Here is a 17,478-nt window from a genome sequence, read left to right as displayed (position 1 = left end):
CACAAGGGTAAATTAACCTTTCTCACTGAATATTAGGGAGGGGCCATTGCAGTGTCTTTCTAAGCAGTTTTGTAATGATGCAAAAAGTTGTGGTATTTTATTATCAGTTTCTGTGGTTTTCTTTCAGAAGGGAGGACAGAAGCAGATTTTTCTCTATAGACTAAGCAACAGCAGGTAGACACTTTGTATCAGTGGTGATACTTACTAAAAGCTCAGTTTTAAAGCTGTAGTGTGCATCATTGTCACCAAATTTTCCAGACTTGTGTTCCAGAGTTTGATCTTTCAGATGAACTTTTTCCCTTTTGGATGATGTAAATAACATGCAAAAAAGCCAGCTCCTCCCCCCTGCCCCCCCCCCCCAAAAAAAAAAAAAAAAAAAACCACCAAAAAACCCCAAACAACCCTAAACCAAACCTGCATGGGGTGGTGTTCCCTTGAATCTTCAGAGAGCCTGAAACAGTGTCACTTGAGAGCTCTTGAGCAGCTGCATTCCTCTTGATGGGCATATCAACCCAGGAATCGGAGTGAATTAAATACCAATATTCTTGGCTACTTCCAGTGTGATCGGTTTAGCAAAAACATCCAGCTTTCCCAAATAGAATCCCTGAATGTTATAAATTTCAGTTGTTCCCCACACAGCTATGAATACCTGTAGCTTGGCCCAGCTAATTCTTATGGTCCAGGGTAGATACACTTTGTACAAACTGAAAGCATTAGAAATCGTAAGCTGAATTTCGTCTCAGAATAAGTAACATAGGAGACTGACAACCAGGTTGCTGGTATGTAGACTGTGTCTTGGTGAAGAGTTTTCCATTCCTCTGTAACGTGTCAGAGGTGGTATATACAGTTGCTTGGACCTCTTACTTGGATTAATGGTATGTCAGGCTTATTTCTTCTTTAAGCTCTGTTACACAGAGAGGAGAATGAAGTCTGCAGTTAGAGTTTGCAGTCCTACAAAGGACCACTGGATGAATCTAACTGGCTTCCAGTTAGATACCAAAGTGATTTTAGAATTGCTTTGGTGCCTTGCAGTGTTTAGTGGTAAACTTGGTGGGATATGTGGATCTGTCTGGGTTGTTGCTAGTGTTTGAATTAAGCTGTCTGGTATCTTCTGAAGTAGCTCTCTATGTGGTTTTACATTACAAATGCAAGATTTACCAACCACAAGTTCTTGGCAGCTAAAACTTGGGACTTTTTCCAGAGTGGAGTTGGAAGTATTGAGGCAATTACATTGTTGTAAATCCCTTCTATCTCCAGTCACACAGTAGTAGATAGCTGTAGGATGTATTTGGGAATGTTTTTCTTTGCAGCTCTTAATCTGGATACTTTTAGGGACTAGATGCTCTCCTCCCAGTCAATGTTCTGTTCAGCCATTTGCAAAAGGTAAACGTATTGAACTCTTGTAAATAGAGCAGGTCAGGGATCAAGTAGAGTAGAAATAGTCGGTAGCATATCATCACTGGGAAGGTCAAAAAAAATTAATAATGGAGGAGAAAGAGATGCATTCTTAGGATAACAGCAAGTGTTGGAAATACCATTCCCAGCTTTCAACACAGCTCATTAGATCTTGAGTGTAATTTTTAACATAACTTGTCAGATGAGTTAGGAGTGCAGAGAGCATCAAGAAAAAACAGACTTTTCTAGGTGGTAAATTGTATCCATCTGTAAACAGTAATGATGCAGCTTCTGTCATTATGTTTAGCTCCTTAATATCTGAGATTGGCTGGTTATAAAGAAGTTCAGTAAAAGTTTCGAAGTTGTAGAATAGTGACCCACCAGTTGGTTTCCTGTGGAGAGAGGAATGTTAAGTACACAAGTTGGTTGCCATGCAAGTTTGAAAGATCCCCTTCCTCTTACACACTTCCTCCCATACCACTGCAGTGCAAAAGAAAGATTGACTTTTGGTCCAAAAGCCAATTATTCTGTTTCCATCCTTCTCATACTGCAGTGGCAAGCAAAAAAGAGAATGTCTTCTCAGCCAATACCTTTCTCCTAAAGCTCCATTCTTTGATTAGATGAGCTGTCTTTTACCCCTCCAGCACAAGCTACCTCTTGTTCATGTGCACTCTGAGGCAGCTCGTTCAGCTTTGATGTGTCTCACCATCATCTGGACTTGCCTGCAATCAGTGTGTCTTACGACCTGCAGATTTAACAAGGTCTTGCACATATGTGCAGTACAATGCCAGGGCTATGTCCTGCATGTGCAACTTAGGTGCATGTGAAAATAAGCAATTGATTTGCAGACCCATATCAGTAGTATACATTCATCTACTGTTCTCTAATCAATAGCAGGACTCCCTAGCAGTTAGATGGAAATCCGAGACAGTGATTTCAGTAGGCAGTTGCATTTTGATATCCGAAGATGTAGAGGCTATATGTGGATTTAGGACTCTGGTGTGAAGTGTTGGTATCTCGATGGATGTGAAGTATTGCTTCATACTTTGCAATGTTTCCACACTGTGGACACTTCCTATAGACTAAATTCTTGCCATGCACAGCCATCATGAAGATACAGACAGGTTCAGAGGGTTATGAAGATATAGACAGGTTCAGTGGGTTACGGATCTCCACACACAAAAAACAAATACGGGACAATGCAGCTGAGCTGCTGTGGCGTGTTGACTGCTGCAGCTTGAGAGTTGGCAGAACAGGTGAGGCCCGTTTTTCCCTCCTATCTTGTGTGTCTGGCAGGTAGTTCCATAGAGCTCAGGGATTCTACCATGAACGAAGAAGAAGCCACCATTAACAAAATCTGTATTTCCCAGTGAAAAGGCAGTACCACCCAATCCCCCAGAAGCATAATTCCCACAGGCACAGTGTGATGGATGTAAGTAAAAGTCTAATAACTATACGAGCACTATATTTTCATTGCTGGGGTACATTTTATTTCTATTATAAAAATCCTTTTGGTAAGGAACAAGTCTTTTTTCATCTCAAAAATACATGTTAAATTAAGTCTGCCAACGGAGCTGTGTCAATTCCTTGAGCATTAGCACCCATGCACAAGAGAGGACACAAGTTTCTTTTAAAGTGTTAACTTCATTAGGAAATACAGCCAGGATACGTGGTCCTGGGGGGTTGTTTTTTGTTTTGTTTTGTTTTTCTCTGAAGGCTCTAAGTATGAATCAGTTGAGTTACAGAGCTGCTGATGCCTCGCCCACAGCAGCATTTGATTGGATCACGGCATGTTTGTTCCTGCAAGGCATTGTTGACTTACTTATTACTACAGTGCCTTTTAGTGTTTCAGTTAAGTCTAGTACTGTAAGCACGTGTTTTTCTGGGAGTGTATATAGGTATTCTTGTTTCATTCTTCTGCCCTTTATGTACCCACATATGAAGTCAGAAAAAGAAAGAGATGGAGGCACAGGGGTTTTAAAACGGGCATTGTCTGAGTTACGGAAGCCAGCTGTCACCTTGTGAGTGGACAAAGATGTTTGCCTGTATAGATTATTCCACAGCAAAGTGTTGTGCCATTTATTTTTGGCAGCTTGTACTGGTGGTTACATTTAAGTGAAAGAATACAGGATAAATGGATCACTGGTTTGATCCAGAAACTTCCTTTCCCTGAACAGCGAGAATGAGGTTAGGTTTATGGTGCTGTTCTGAAATTTCAAGTTGCTTTAACAAGCCATATGGCTGCTACAGATATCAGAGACCTTTTAATTCTTCTGCCAAAGGGATTTTTCTAGCAAGCATAGCCCTGCATGAAAGCAGAAGTACTCGTGGAACTTGAATCCCAATCTCCGTGATGCAGGAATTCGGGAGGATATCACATGGATGCTAGATTTCACTGTCAGTCAAATCACTAGCAGAGGAGAGGCTTAATTCACTCCTCTGGGATGTAGTCGTCCTTGTCAGCTGTCTCAAGACCTTCGCACTGACCTTGACACAGGAAAACTTTACTGATGTCTCACTCATTTATTACCTAATCTGTGCACTGAAAGAAACCAGGGCCCATTAGAGCAAATAATACAGAAATATAGGATTGCAAGATGAACTGTGAATGGTAATTGAGGTATTGTTTAAAGCTGACATAGTTAAATCAATACAGAACCCTAGGTGGGCATCATTATGTTTGTTAAAATCTAATCTTTTGTGATTTGGAGTAGCAAATTTTTGAGTAGACTTTAATTAGTCCAAGGCACTTTCTTTGTATACCCAAGACATGAATCTTAATCTATACATTTATATGTATGAATTCAGACAGTTCTCCGTTATTTTAGTTCTTGACCTGGTGCCCCCATTGTCTGTTATTGTATTAGTGAAAATACCTGTTGATAACAGCTGAGCTGTATCAATTCAGCAGAGCTGGAATCCTGGACTCGTAGGTCCATAGACCAGATCTCTACCTTATGCAGTGAAAATAATTGAAAGCAGAAGTAGTCTATTGTCCTTCATATAGGGCAGTCAGGAGAAGGAGAATGTGACTCCTACAATTATACAGCTGTTGCTAGACAACACTGGAATACCAGGAATTGGGCTTCTGGGCTGTGGAGAGGCATAGATCCCCATGGTTACAGACACAGAGCGGTCCCCTAACTTTGACGTCTTTGTTCCAGAAGGCGTGTGGTTAAGTGGCCTTCACATCATCATATTAGAGACAGGGTTCTGTTTCCAACCTAGACAGAAGTGACCTTGTAAAATCTCAGGCTGTTACAGATATGAAACAATGAAATTCTGTTTACCTGCTGCATATAAGGCAGGTGAATGAGCTTTTGGTCAGTTAAAAAAAAAAAAAAGGTCTTCTGAAATATGAAATATTGTAACTTATAAAAAACAGTTGAAAGCTGAGCTTGAAATCTGCATTCCATGGCTCCTTGTTCTGGTTGTCTTCCCAAAGATGTTTTAGTTCTGCTCTGTGTGTATTTTTTCTTGAGCTTTGGGGAGGGTTATCCAAGAAAGGAAGTCATTAGGATTTGGAAAAACAGTAAATAGGTTCATTAGCCATTCTTAGGGACAGAGGTGCATTATTTAATGCAGATAAAGGAAAAGTAGGACTTAAAACATGCTTAGTGAAAACGGAAGGTTAAAGACTTTAGGAGCAAGCCATAATAAACTATATGTAAATAGATATTTTTGAAGGTTTATATATCAGCCACAGGTGCATGTCTTTTTGCATGGATGGCAAAAAAAAAAATTCTAACATCAAGATTCTGTCCTTGCTAAATTTCAAATTCCTGTTCCAAAACGCAGAGCATAAACATCCCGCAAAAATAGCAGAAAAAATTTGGCAAACAGTAACAAGGGTTTTCCCCTCAGTTCTTGTCCAAAACCGGTGAGACATGAAGCAGTTTGGAAGCTTGAAAATTTTCAACTTTAACTGTTTTAGCACATTATAGAAAATGAAAACAAAGGTCAGCACTGAAAGTATTTAGGCAGCCTTAACTGTGGCTGCTTAATGTGGCCGCTGTGTTGTCCTCCTGGAGTCCAGCTCTATGTAGCGTGATATCAGAAGTCAGGTGTTAAGCATATGGTCAGTGGACACCAAGGACTGTGTCTGGGCTGTGTTTCTTGGGGGGGGGCGGTTGTCATGGACTGTAGATCACCGGCTGGAGCCTGGAGGACAGAGAGGTAGAGCTCCCATGATCTCTTGAGCTACATTCCAGAAACTGTCTGCTTTTCTTTGAAAAGTGCTATTTTCAAGCAGTTGTCTTGTAGCATTAAAGACATATAGATGAAAGTGAAGGAAGTTTTATCACTGTGAGAAATACAGGCTGGTATTGTTGATGCTTCTGATTTTACCTCTTTAGTTCCATATTTTTCCGTGTTTTATTGGCCTGTATTTAATATGAATTTTTGATAGTGTTTATGCAAATTACTGTACTGAGTCCTTCCCGGCAAATAGTCAGTTAATCTCAGCATATATCTATGGTATGACATACATGGGAATATGTCTGTCTAGATGCACATTCTGTATGCTTCCTGAGAAATACCTGTGTAAAGACAATGAAAATAGCTACATATAACTAGTTATACCCAGCATACCCTGCTGAGGTCACTACCCATCATAAACTGACTGGAGATATTTTGAAAATGAGAAACCAGTAACCTGAGGTCCTGGGGAGGTACCTGGTAGTACCTTGCAGGTGCTCCTTCTTGTGTCTCCGGGTCTCCCCAGTCATTACATAATAATGACTCTCTTGTTGCTGGGCAGCTGTGGGGATGGAGAACCTTGTAGAGGAAGCCATCAGCATTTCCCAAACACCTTGTTCTCTCGTGCAGGCATGGATGTCCTAAGGTCTGTTTCAGTGAGGGGAGGGAGAACAATCACAGAGTGGGAATAAGCATCTCATGTTCCCATCCACCTTCACATTTTTGTATTTTAGAAATCAGAATGGGATATTTTCATGAATCCTTACTCAGTGGCCAGACCCTTGGCTGATACATGGTTCCTATGTTTCATTTGCCTAATTAGAGCTGTGGCTAGTTTATGGATGCTTATCTGACTTAGAGTTGCTATTGTGAGACATTTAGAGAAATGTCTGAGAGGAACATTTTGTAGAAATCTGGCCTCAAAAAACCATGGAAGGGCCAACAATGTGGCCTTTCCCTGGGGCACAGGTGGCTGGCTTAGGCTTAAGGCTATAGTGTTGTACATAGGGCAGCCTTGGGGCTTTCCTCATGTAGAAAGATGTAAATCAGTAGTACTTAACGTCAGCTGGGTCTGATCTTTCACTCCTTTTAGCTTGTAAATTAATTTATATCTACACAGACTGTGTTCAAAATACTGTTACTGAGGTACTAGCCACTCCAGTGCATATTTCCACTGAATGGAATAGCATTACAACATTATCAAATAGCTCTCGAGTATGAATTCATCCAAGAAGTAGGTTATTAGAATAAAGTCTATTTTATTAGTGCCTTAGGTCACTCAGGCAAAATCCAGAGCCCTTGAGCACTATTCAGACACATAACCTGAAACAGTCTCTACCTCAGAAATTTATAATCAAATTAGACAAAGCAGACAAATAAGGGGAAATAGAGAAATTGAGGCAGGGAGGGACAAAATGGGTTCTCTGCCACCATGTAGCCGGGAAGTGTGGAGCTAGGAAATAGCACAGATGGTTCCTTTTAAAAAGTAAAAACGAAAAGGTGCAGTGATGTAAATGAGAATTTATTAACAACAAAGCCCAGAAACTGCACCTCCAGAAAGAAAGGGAAAATAATTTATCCGCCCACACTCACTTTTTTCTGACGAAGGCAGGTGAATACAGCTGCACTAACAGAGTGTGACGCTCACAATCCTGAGCTGCACTTGCTGTTACAGAACTGAGAGGTAACCATTGTCTCTAGGAAAACAATAGCCCTTGCAGGCTCTGCGGTGGCTGCAAGGGTAACACACTGTTCATTCCCTGCACATGTCATTTTCACGTGAAGGTCTTTCCAGTCCAGCTGTTATGGAGTCAATGGATGAAGCTGAAGGACAACAAGGACAGCTGAACAGGAAGGAGCAGTCTCTGAAGACCTCCCAGAAAACAGCACTGCTTGGTTGGGCTGCCCGGTGGAATGGATTAATGCCTGGAGACAGCATGTATCTGTTTGTCCTCTCACAGATACTGGTAAGGCAGCTTGTCATCGCTTTGAAATGCTGGGACCCTTCTTTTAAGCTTTGTTGGCTTGGGAGGTTTCCTCCTCATTCATTGTAGATGTAGCAATAGACATAGCTGCAGTCCTCTCATTCCTGCAGCCACCTCTCACAGCCTTGCTTTGCAGGGCAAAGCCCCTACCTTTTGATGTCCCAAACTCCCATCCCATTCCCTGCCCCTCTGCAAATGCCTCCTTTGCCAAATGACCCATCTCCTAACAAATCCATCTTCTGTAGCTGATACGTATGGGGGTACGTAACCGTTTTGTTAAAAAGTGGATTGGGAGGTGTATCCTTTAAAGTTGCAGTGTGCCCTTCGTGGTTGGGGATGAGGGTATACCTCTCTGTGAGGGTGTTAAATATAGCATCATTGCTTTTGTAGTTTTATGTTAACTGTGGTGTGTGCAGTAACCTTAAGTGGTTCAAATGAAATGTTTCAACGTGTATGTTTGTGTGTCTGTATCTGTTCATAGGGATACCTGTGTGAACATGGCTATTTGTGAGAGCTTTGCATAGTATGAGATAGGCCTTAATAGTCTTTTAATAACATACAAAGTTCATTGAATTACCAGTTTTGATCTAAAAGTAGTAATGCTGAAAGTTCAGAAGTCAGAGGAATCTGTTGCTCTTCTCACGTACAGGCTACCATGGGCAGTCCTTTTGCTAGTGTAGATCAGAGTAAGCTTGATTAACTTAGTGATATGCATCTAGTTAATGGTAGCTGAGCATTTAGCATTCAGCCTTTTTATTCTTGCTAAGCTACAGCCTAGAAAATACCTGACTTCTTAAAGCAAAAACGATGATCAACACGAAATCAATGAAAACTAAATTAGTTAATTATGCAGTCTTGAAATGAAAATGAATGTTTGTATAATGAGAGATGCTCATTATGTATTTTCTGATTGATTACACAGCTTCTCTGCATGATGCTGTGGTACAGCACTTATGGGACCATCCCAGCAGCTCAGAATGCCTTTGACCTGCTGTCTTACTTGCTTACCCCATTTAAACAGTTTTTGTCAGATCAAGGGGAGGTAAGTCCCTGTACTCCTCTCTGGTTATATAGTTGATGTCAGTAGCCTTGGGTGGTGCTTCTAATACCTCTTCTGATTAGAAGTATAATACACATGTACTTCATATAATATAGTGACTGCTGCATTGTGTGTGTCCCCTGAAACGGTGAAAAGAGTTTTCTGAAAACAGATCCATATTTTATCTTCAAGACACAGGGCTGAATTTTTGGTTATGACGTTAGATCAGCACAACAGATTTTTCATAATGTGCAAATGATTACAAATGAAACAAAGCAATAAGAAATCAGCCCACTAAGGTTTAGCCCACAGTAAAGGGAGAGCTGGACCTTAATTTATTGGGATGGATAGAAGCTTAAATTCTGGAAGAATGGATCAACCCATATAAAGGGTGCAAATCACAAGATACTCAGTCACAAAATTCTATTTTTGTTGAGTGTTTAGAGCATATCTATGTGCAGTAAAAGTATTTCAGGTGTACTAGGTGTACAGATTCAATTATATCTACAAAGCTACCCCAGTAAAATTGCTTAGGTTCTCACCATGACATAATGACACGTATACCGGTATGATTCATCTGATAAATTACTGGGGTAATTATACCCAGTGCAGATTTCTCTAGTGTGGACAGAACCTTAATTAAATGGTGAGCAGCTACTTTCATAAATCAGGCAAAATATATTTGATATCAGAATGTTTAAATTTGTTGTACATAATCTTTGTAGCAGAGGCTGTGCAGTACAAATAGGAAATCTGACTCAGTGCCTCTTGTGGCTGAAGTACAGTGCAGACTGTTTTCTCTGTTTGCTTAACAATGTTTATGTGCTGCATGTCACCTACTCTTTTGCTTATTTGAAAGAAGCACTTTTTCTTTGTCCTTTCTTAGTTGGATTTATTATGCACAATCAGAGCTCTTCAAAGAGCATTGCCTGTATCTTATTTGCAGTGGGTCAATCATTAACAAATTGTTCCTTACAGAAAAACCCTGATTTATAGGATTTTGACTTAAAATAAGTGTTCAGTGTGGAGGAAACTGATTCCTAGAATGCACCACAGGAACACCCCAAGTATGACTCTGTGCAGATGTTCATGCATATCTTTGAGGACTGTTTATTATAGCACTATTTACAGTGCAAATTTAGACTTGAAAACAGTAAAGGCAAAGAAATATTCTGATGTTAAAATAAGCTCTTAACTCTGAATTTATCTTTAGCTGTACTAGTGGGTCAGAAACAGAGTAAAATTCCTTGCCCACTGAAGCCCATTAGAATTGTATTTTGTACCTGCTACTGAGGATAGGCTGAACTCTAAACTACTTAAATATGACTAGGATATCAGAATGAATTTCACTGCCAGTGCTGTGAATGAACCTGATGGTATTTCACAGAATGTGTAGAAAATGTAGAAAAGTCCTCTGTGGCTGGGTTTTACGTAAGGACCCACAATTACCCGAACAGTACTAAGCTTTCTTCGAAGCCCTTTGCCACAGTATAAAATTACACTGACTGTGGTAATGGAACACGGGTCCAGACTGCAAAATTGAATCATGGATCCAGATCTCAATTTTGGCAATGCATGAGGGTAGGAAGCAGATTTCCTGTTTGCCTTCAAAGTGAAATCCATTTTTTAGACCTTCTGAGATGCTGGGGCTTAGAGGTGGTTTCAGTTTCAGTCTTCTCCAAAGCCTGGCATTTTTCTGTTGTTGGTGGTGGCTTTTCCAGGGACAAGAGTAAGGTATGACTAAATCTACATGGGAAATTCAAGAATGAATACATAGTTTGCCAAGAACATGCATGCAGACACTATACGGTGCCCCTAAATATTTTATGAATCATTGTCAATTCTGTTGTTTCACAGGACCTGACTGGAATCGGGAGCATTGTGGCATCATACATCCTGCTGTCTTTAGCTTCTCTAGGACTGTTATTTATAGGATCTCTGGTAAGTTATGATACTGTGCAAACTATATTCATGCCCTTTTTCAGTGAGTTTTTATAAGATGTCTAATCTACTTGAAGTTGTTGATCTTACGCCCAAGTTGATTGTAAAGCCACATCTTTGGGGCTATTTCTATATAATTATCTGCTTGCTTTACATAGAGGAATCATGACTACACTTATCCTTACTCAATTTCTTGATGAATCGGGGATTACACTGATGGTTTTTATTCTCTCCATCCACAGATGGGCAAACTGTTTTCACTTAAATAGAAGGGATGTGGTCCAGTAATGGGACTGTCTAATATTGCTGCCTTATGAATTACCTGCAGAGCATCCATTGACTTAAGTGGCAGAAATAGCTGTTCCAGAGCACCAGTGTACTTGTGAATATAATGCCCTTGTAGATGTAGGCCAAGGCCCCAGCTGCAGAACAAGATGACTACAATTAATCTAGTTAGCTGTCAGCTGTTTGGAAGCAGGAGGAGTATATTGTGTTTCTCCATTGATTGTGTAACTGGCACAAAGGTTGTGCTAGATGGGAAAGCTAGGGAGAATTCTTTCTTTTTAAGGAGCTCTAATTGAACATGGCTTTTCATACCCTTGTGTACTGTTCTGTTAGACTGGGAATGTAGTTACTGAAAATGCAGGTGTAACATCACCTCCTGTCCTTACAGCAGTGCACCTTCAGGCAGCCAGGAAGCTGAAGCTGTACCATGTACATGCTGTTTGAGTGATGCACAGTATAATGAAGTACATCATAGAATCACAGGACTGTTGGTGGGAAGGGACGTCTGGAGATTGCTAGTCTCACATCCTGCTTGAAGCAGGGGTGTTGCTAACACTCGGTAAGGTCAGCCATGCATTTTTCTACACAAGTTTTGAAAACCTCCAGAGAAGGAGATGTATCATGTCTCTGGGTACCTGTGCCACAACTGCATGGCGCTCTTGGGGGAAGAATTTTCTCCTAATGTCTCATCTGAATTTCCCAAAGCTGAATGTCCAAGCTGAATTTCTGCAACTTGTGGCCGTTGTACCGTGTGGTATCAGCTGCCACTACCAAGAAGAGTCTGGAGGCATTATCTCTAGAGCTGCCCTCCAAGTAGTTGCTGGCTGCTGTTAGATCACTCCAGCTTCCTCTTTGCCAGGCTGAACAAGCCCAATTCCCTCCACCTTTTTCAAAGGTCATGTGCTCCAGACTCCTGACCTCCTTTGTAGCTATCCACTGGGCCCACTCCAGTTTGTCTTTCTCTGTCTTAAACTGGAGAGCCTAAAATCAACACAGTATTCAAGGTGCAGCTGCATCAGTGCCAAGGAGACAGGAGTAATACCTCCTTCGATTTGCTGGCCACACTCCCTGGTAGGAAGTTTGTCATATTACATACCACGGTTAAGGTCACTCAGAGGCAGCACAGTGGCAAAATCTTCTGTTTAAAGTGTTGGGTGAATGTGCTTTGTAAGACCATTCACAAGGCAAAGTAATTAGTGTTAATGCCTCCATTATTGTGATCGTTGATGTAGGCAAGGAAGTTAGCTGGGCTTAGGCAATTTTCTGCTTTTTTGATGCTGCTGTTCCTTACCCAGATGAATTTTGTCCTCAAAAAATAAACTTCTGGTGATTTTGTAATTGCAAATATTAAAGAACAAAAATGAGACATCTGAGAATTGTGATGAACTGTGTGAATTCTAGGTAATTTTGCAGAAAACATTCTGAGCTGGAAATCAAAATAGCAGGGGTGTGATTTCTCTGCATATCCAACCTAGTTGTTGCTGAATGGAAACATTTTATTGCTGACCCATTCTTAGCACAGCAAGTAACTTTAAATGAAAGTTCTCTGTGACCAAAAATTCTGATCTCAGTTTGAACTGCTTTGCATATGTAGTAACTCCTTGCAAGTGAACACTTACACCAGTGTAGATGAGAGTGGACTTTGTGCAGAAAACAGTTTTATAACAGTTTCCACATAGTCAAACTTGCTCTGTTTTGTATTCCTGTGGTCTCAGTCTCCTAGCTAGAGTGGAGGCATGAATGTCTCTGTGTGACAGCCTGTTCTCTGGACAAGTCACAGAGAACTGGAACATAAGAAATGTCCTGTGAGGTCAGACCAATGGTCCATCTTGCCCAGTATGTTCTCTCTAACAGTGGCATTAGGAAGGAGAGGCTGTTTAGAGAGAGCATATGAGCCTTATCCCTTCCTACCTGCCTGTTACCTTACTCTCTGACGTAGAGTCATAGAATCATAGAATGGTTTGGGTTGGAAGGGACCTTTAAAGGTCATTAGTCCAGCCCCCCTGCAATGAGCAGGGACATCTTCAACTAGATCAGGTTGCTCAGAGCCCCGTCCAGCCTGACCTTGAATGTTTCCAGGGGTGGGGGATCCACCACCTCTCTGGGCAACCTCTTCCAGTGTTTCACCACCCTCAGCGTCAAAAATTTCTTCCTTATATCTAGTCTGAATCTACCCTCTTTTAGTTTAAAACTGTTACCCCCTGTCTTATTGCTACGGGCCCTGCTAAAAAGTCTGTCCCCATCTTTCTTATAAGCCCCCTTTAAGTACTGATAGGCTGCAATAAGGTCTCCCCGGAGCCTTCTCTTCTCCAGGCTGAACAACCCCAATTCTCTCAGCCTGTCTTCATAGGAGAGGTGTTCCATCCCCCTGATCATTTTCGTGGCCCTCCTCTGGACCCGCTCCAACAGGTCCATGTCTTTCCTGGGCTGAGGATTCCAGAGCTGGATGCAGTACTCCAGGTGGGGTCTCACCAGAGCAGAGTAGAGGGGCAGAATCCCCTCCCTCGACCTGCTGGCCACACTTCTTTTGATGCAGCCCAGGTCATGCTGCTTTGCAATTTGAAAACATCTGCTTCTATCGGTATTTAGAGAATAAGGTATAAAATAGTCATTAGCAGAACATTGAAAATAATGTAGTGATGGAGCTAAGCAGGGTTTCTAGAATCCCAGCCTGGTAGACAACAGATAGTTGCATGAAGACAGTTTTCTTTATTTTTCCCTCTTTTTCAGCTGAGTGATATCTTCTTTTTTTTAAATTTTATTTTTTTATTTTTGATTTTTCATGAGTTTTAAGCAATGCACTGCCTAGAAGAGACCTTAAAGGGGTCTTTTACATTAAGGAGTGCCTTTATGATGAAATCTTTCTTTCCCAAATATACCCTTCTGTCTTTATAGATACTTCTGTCTTTATACACACTGGTGTATATACTAGATGGCATACCAGTGAAAAGCAGCTTATGCATTTTTTTATCCAGTAACTTACAGTAATGCTTTAGTAGTTCCCTGGGGAAGGGAGAAAATGTGCCTTTTTATACAGGTAATTTGTTGCTTTAATGTAGAGCAATAACTGTTGGGCCACCTAATGAGGCTGAGAAATGGTGGTCAAGCGGGTTCTCAGAAGTGATACCAAGAGAAGAGAGGCCCTGGCTGGACTGTGCACTTGCTAAAGTGCAGCTCATACCTGTATCAGGCAGTTTGTGACACTAATACATGTAGAGCAAATTCTTCGGGAGAGCAGACCTCAGCTAAGGTTTGAGGCACTTCTCTGAGAATACCCAGGTACCAGAATGTGCTGGGAGGTTAGCAATCACAGTGAAAATAAAAGACTGGATAGAGTGCTTGAGGCTTGTATTAGTGATGCTGTCTGTTTTCTGCCTCATATAATGGTGTTTTAAGACCCAGGCAGCTGCAGAGAACCACCATAGAGCTGTCTAGTCCTCCTGAACAGGTTTTCAGAGCTGCCTATTTTTCCATTATTTAGTTTAACCCCATCACTTTTAAGTATAACTTAATTTCTTCCAGTGTCTTCGGCAGCTCCTTATTTACCACACACTCCTTTCAATCTAAAGAAAAGCTGCTTTTTTTCTAGGGTGAACTTGTTGTTCCTTTGGATTTACAGTATGTTAAATCACCAGTAAAATCAATCCTGTGTCACCACAGCAGCTCTAGAATCTGTAATACATAACTGGTACCTAGACCTTCAACTTGGCCCTCAGCACAAGTGTTGATTTTAGTAACAACAGCACTCTCCAGCAGTACAAAGTTGTTGAGGAGATACTTTACACTGTGAACTGCTCAGCTATTACAGTCTTGCAGTAAGTGAAAGAACCGTGGCTAGTACTGTGGGACTGCCAAGCTCCAGAAGTCATCTTGGGAAATGAAAATAGAATTAGATCTTTAAGCTTCTTGCTTGTCATCCAACAGGCCAAGCATGTGGGACAGACTCAGTTCAGATTTGCCCCCAAATTTGTGTAAAACAGAAGTATAGTATCATGTTCCTATGTTTGCTTTTGTATTTACTGTGTACTCTGATTAACTGAAACAAAAAACATTTTGTGTGAAGTAACTGTCAAACGAATACTGCTGCTTTATGAGAGTCTTAACATTCGCTAAAGCTGACTATGGACAGAAATTAAAATTTTCTTCACTTCCTTTCATTCTTTCTCAGAGAAGTGAGAGTACATGAAGACACACAGGCACAAGAAAATAGTTGTTTAAAATCCTATACAAGCTAATGTGCTTTAGTAGCCTAGAAAGAGAAATTTGACCTTTTTTAATGGCACGTTTTCTAAATTCAACTGCCTATTTAAAAGCCATATAAGAAAAGGACAGAAGACACTTTACTTTGGAAAATACAACCTGTTCTTCTTAGTCTCAAAAGGATGCATGGCAGTACAATATAGTTTGTATAACATTTAGCCTGAGTGATACTGCTCCTAGTTCAGTGCTAGAGGGATGAAGTTGGCCTAAGGTTCCAGATCCTGGAATTTAGAGGTGGACTTGAAATTTTTAACTGAGGCCTGCGTGTAGGATTAAACAGTCTACTGATACAACCTCTAAATCATCTAGTCTGCCACAGCATCCATGCAAACCAATGTACAGTAATTTTTTAGATTCTTGCCATTTCAAACTCTTCATTAGTTTATAACGTAAACTTTAATATTACATTTATGTCCTAGAACTTCACAAGATTTATTATTTAATGTCTATACCATGTTTAAACCGGATAATTAGATTACAAAACAGACTTTGCCACTGGCCAGAAACTGAAATTGGCATTCTGAGCCTCAAAACCAGTTGCATCAAAATCAAGGCCTCTTTAAAAAATGATTGGTTTATACACGAATTTGGGGTACAGTGCCAGATTATCAAAGATGTGTAGTTCAGGAAAATTATGTTTACTTTTCTTAACCCAGCTATATCTAAATTTTAGATGGAAGACCATTAAGTCAGGAGAGGTATGATTTGTAGAATAGTATAGTAGATTTTTATTTTGTAAACAAGCCTAGGAAGGGGAAGAAACTGAACAAAAGGACAGTGATATCACGTTGGCTTGCATATGATGGTCACAAGCACATTCTGCTTCCACTGTATCCCCGAGTTAAGCCTGGCCAGCTCTGTGGAAACCTCTGTGGCTGAAAGCAGGTTTGAATGGGTAGATGTGAATCCTTGTAACATGCACCACAAAGCTACTCCTGCATGGAACATTCCTGTCCTGTTCAATACTCTCCAATTCCAATACATTATAGTAAGCTGGGATGCTGCCCTAAAGACCAACCCTCTAGGCTGTATGGAAGGGCTGGCAACAAGCAGAAAGCTTTCTTAATGTTTGTTTCCTCCAGTTTTGGCATCTACTCAGAGCCCGTCCAGACCCCCCTTTTCCGCTACAAGAGGACAGACGCCAATCTGTGAGCCGGCAGCCTTCATTCACGTACTCAGAGTGGACAGAGGATAAAAATGAGGATGACTTCCTAGATTTGGATCCCGTACCAGAGACTCCGGTCTTTGACTGCGTAATGGACATTAAAGCGGAGACAGATCCAGCTACTCTAACGGTTAAATCCGTGGGCTTGCAAGAAAGGTAGGGTAGATGTGATTACTAGGGGAAAGTCTGGTCCCAGATTTTGTGGATTTAGGAGTTCTGTGCCAAGTAGGAAGCTTTATTGCCTTCATGCAATGTCACTTTAAAATGTGGTTTTAAAGCCAAGCACCTGCTTTATTTCCTGTCTTGTTTTCAGTCTGGTCATAAATATAAACATATTAGCCAAAAAACAGACGGTTTCTAGATGGCTGTCAACAAGCGTTATTCAAAAGTGCCATTTCTTTCCTTTGAAATATCCATTTGTATTTGATCAGTCTCTTGCCGTTCCCCAAGATGGCAACTGCATAGCATGAAATCCACTATAGGGCGGTGAAAGCTTTTACCTCTGAAAGAGGTGGATCTTGTTAATTTTTTTCTGTTACTCATGCTGGAGGATTAGTCCTTTCTCCAAAAGCAAACCGTAGGACAAATGGTAATCTGCAATAATTCTCATATAAATGGGTTAGTCCAAAAGTAAATGAATTCCTTTGAAATTAACCCAGTAATGAAACTTTGGGGTTAGCTGATGTTCACTCCTTGAACCAGCAGGGCAATGGAGCTTCTCAGAGATTCACAGCTGGGAAAAGGCAGTTTTAAGATAAAAGGAAGATAGGAATGATGCAGTATTGATTTGTGTTGCATTTCTCCATCTTTACTCGTACATCTCACAGAAAGGTCACCTGTACTGGGTAAACTTTAAAAGGCCCGGAGGTGGGTGAATTCCAGAATGTGTGAGTTGAGACAGGGGAATGTTCAGCAGAGTTACTGAGTGTTCAGTTGGACTGAATTATCCTTATGCTTTCATCCATAAGATTATTTTATTTCACTTTGCCAGTGTGTCTGTGTGTGTGAGTGAATGGATGAGTGAAAGGAAGTACACCAGATTTAGCATCCTCATCTCTGAGGCTGAGGTTAGTTTAAGGTTCCTGTCTTTTCTTCTGTGGACTACAGGAAGCTTGAATTTATATTGTTGGCAGCCTGCGTCTTTTTCTGTTTTGTGTTCTTGCAATTGTCTTAGTGAAAGAGAACAAAGATCTTGAGGACAGAAATCCCAT

The 17,478-nt window shown here is 40.9% G+C and overlaps 1 protein-coding gene across 17 annotated transcripts in view; it reads left to right on the top strand.

Annotated features, from left to right (window-relative positions):
- PTPN5 (protein tyrosine phosphatase non-receptor type 5) overlaps nt 1–17,478 on the top strand; it is a 90,021-nt gene that overhangs the window by 42,640 nt on the left and 29,903 nt on the right. For all 17 annotated transcript variants that reach the window (XM_076344151.1, XM_076344140.1, XM_076344150.1 and 14 more), the window contains 4 exons: nt 7,378–7,559; nt 8,500–8,619; nt 10,474–10,557; nt 16,185–16,423. In XM_076344151.1, coding sequence (XP_076200266.1) covers nt 7,398–7,559; nt 8,500–8,619; nt 10,474–10,557; nt 16,185–16,423 — 605 coding nt within the window. In that variant the 5' untranslated portion in view covers nt 7,378–7,397. The remainder of the gene's footprint in view (nt 1–7,377; nt 7,560–8,499; nt 8,620–10,473; nt 10,558–16,184; nt 16,424–17,478) is intronic.

Source organism: Aptenodytes patagonicus, chromosome 7, assembly GCF_965638725.1.
Source record: "Aptenodytes patagonicus chromosome 7, bAptPat1.pri.cur, whole genome shotgun sequence".
NCBI classification, from domain to species: Eukaryota; Metazoa; Chordata; class Aves; order Sphenisciformes; family Spheniscidae; genus Aptenodytes; species Aptenodytes patagonicus.
The sequence above is the reverse complement of the archived record's forward strand: the minus strand, read 5'-3'. Positions and strand labels throughout refer to the sequence as shown.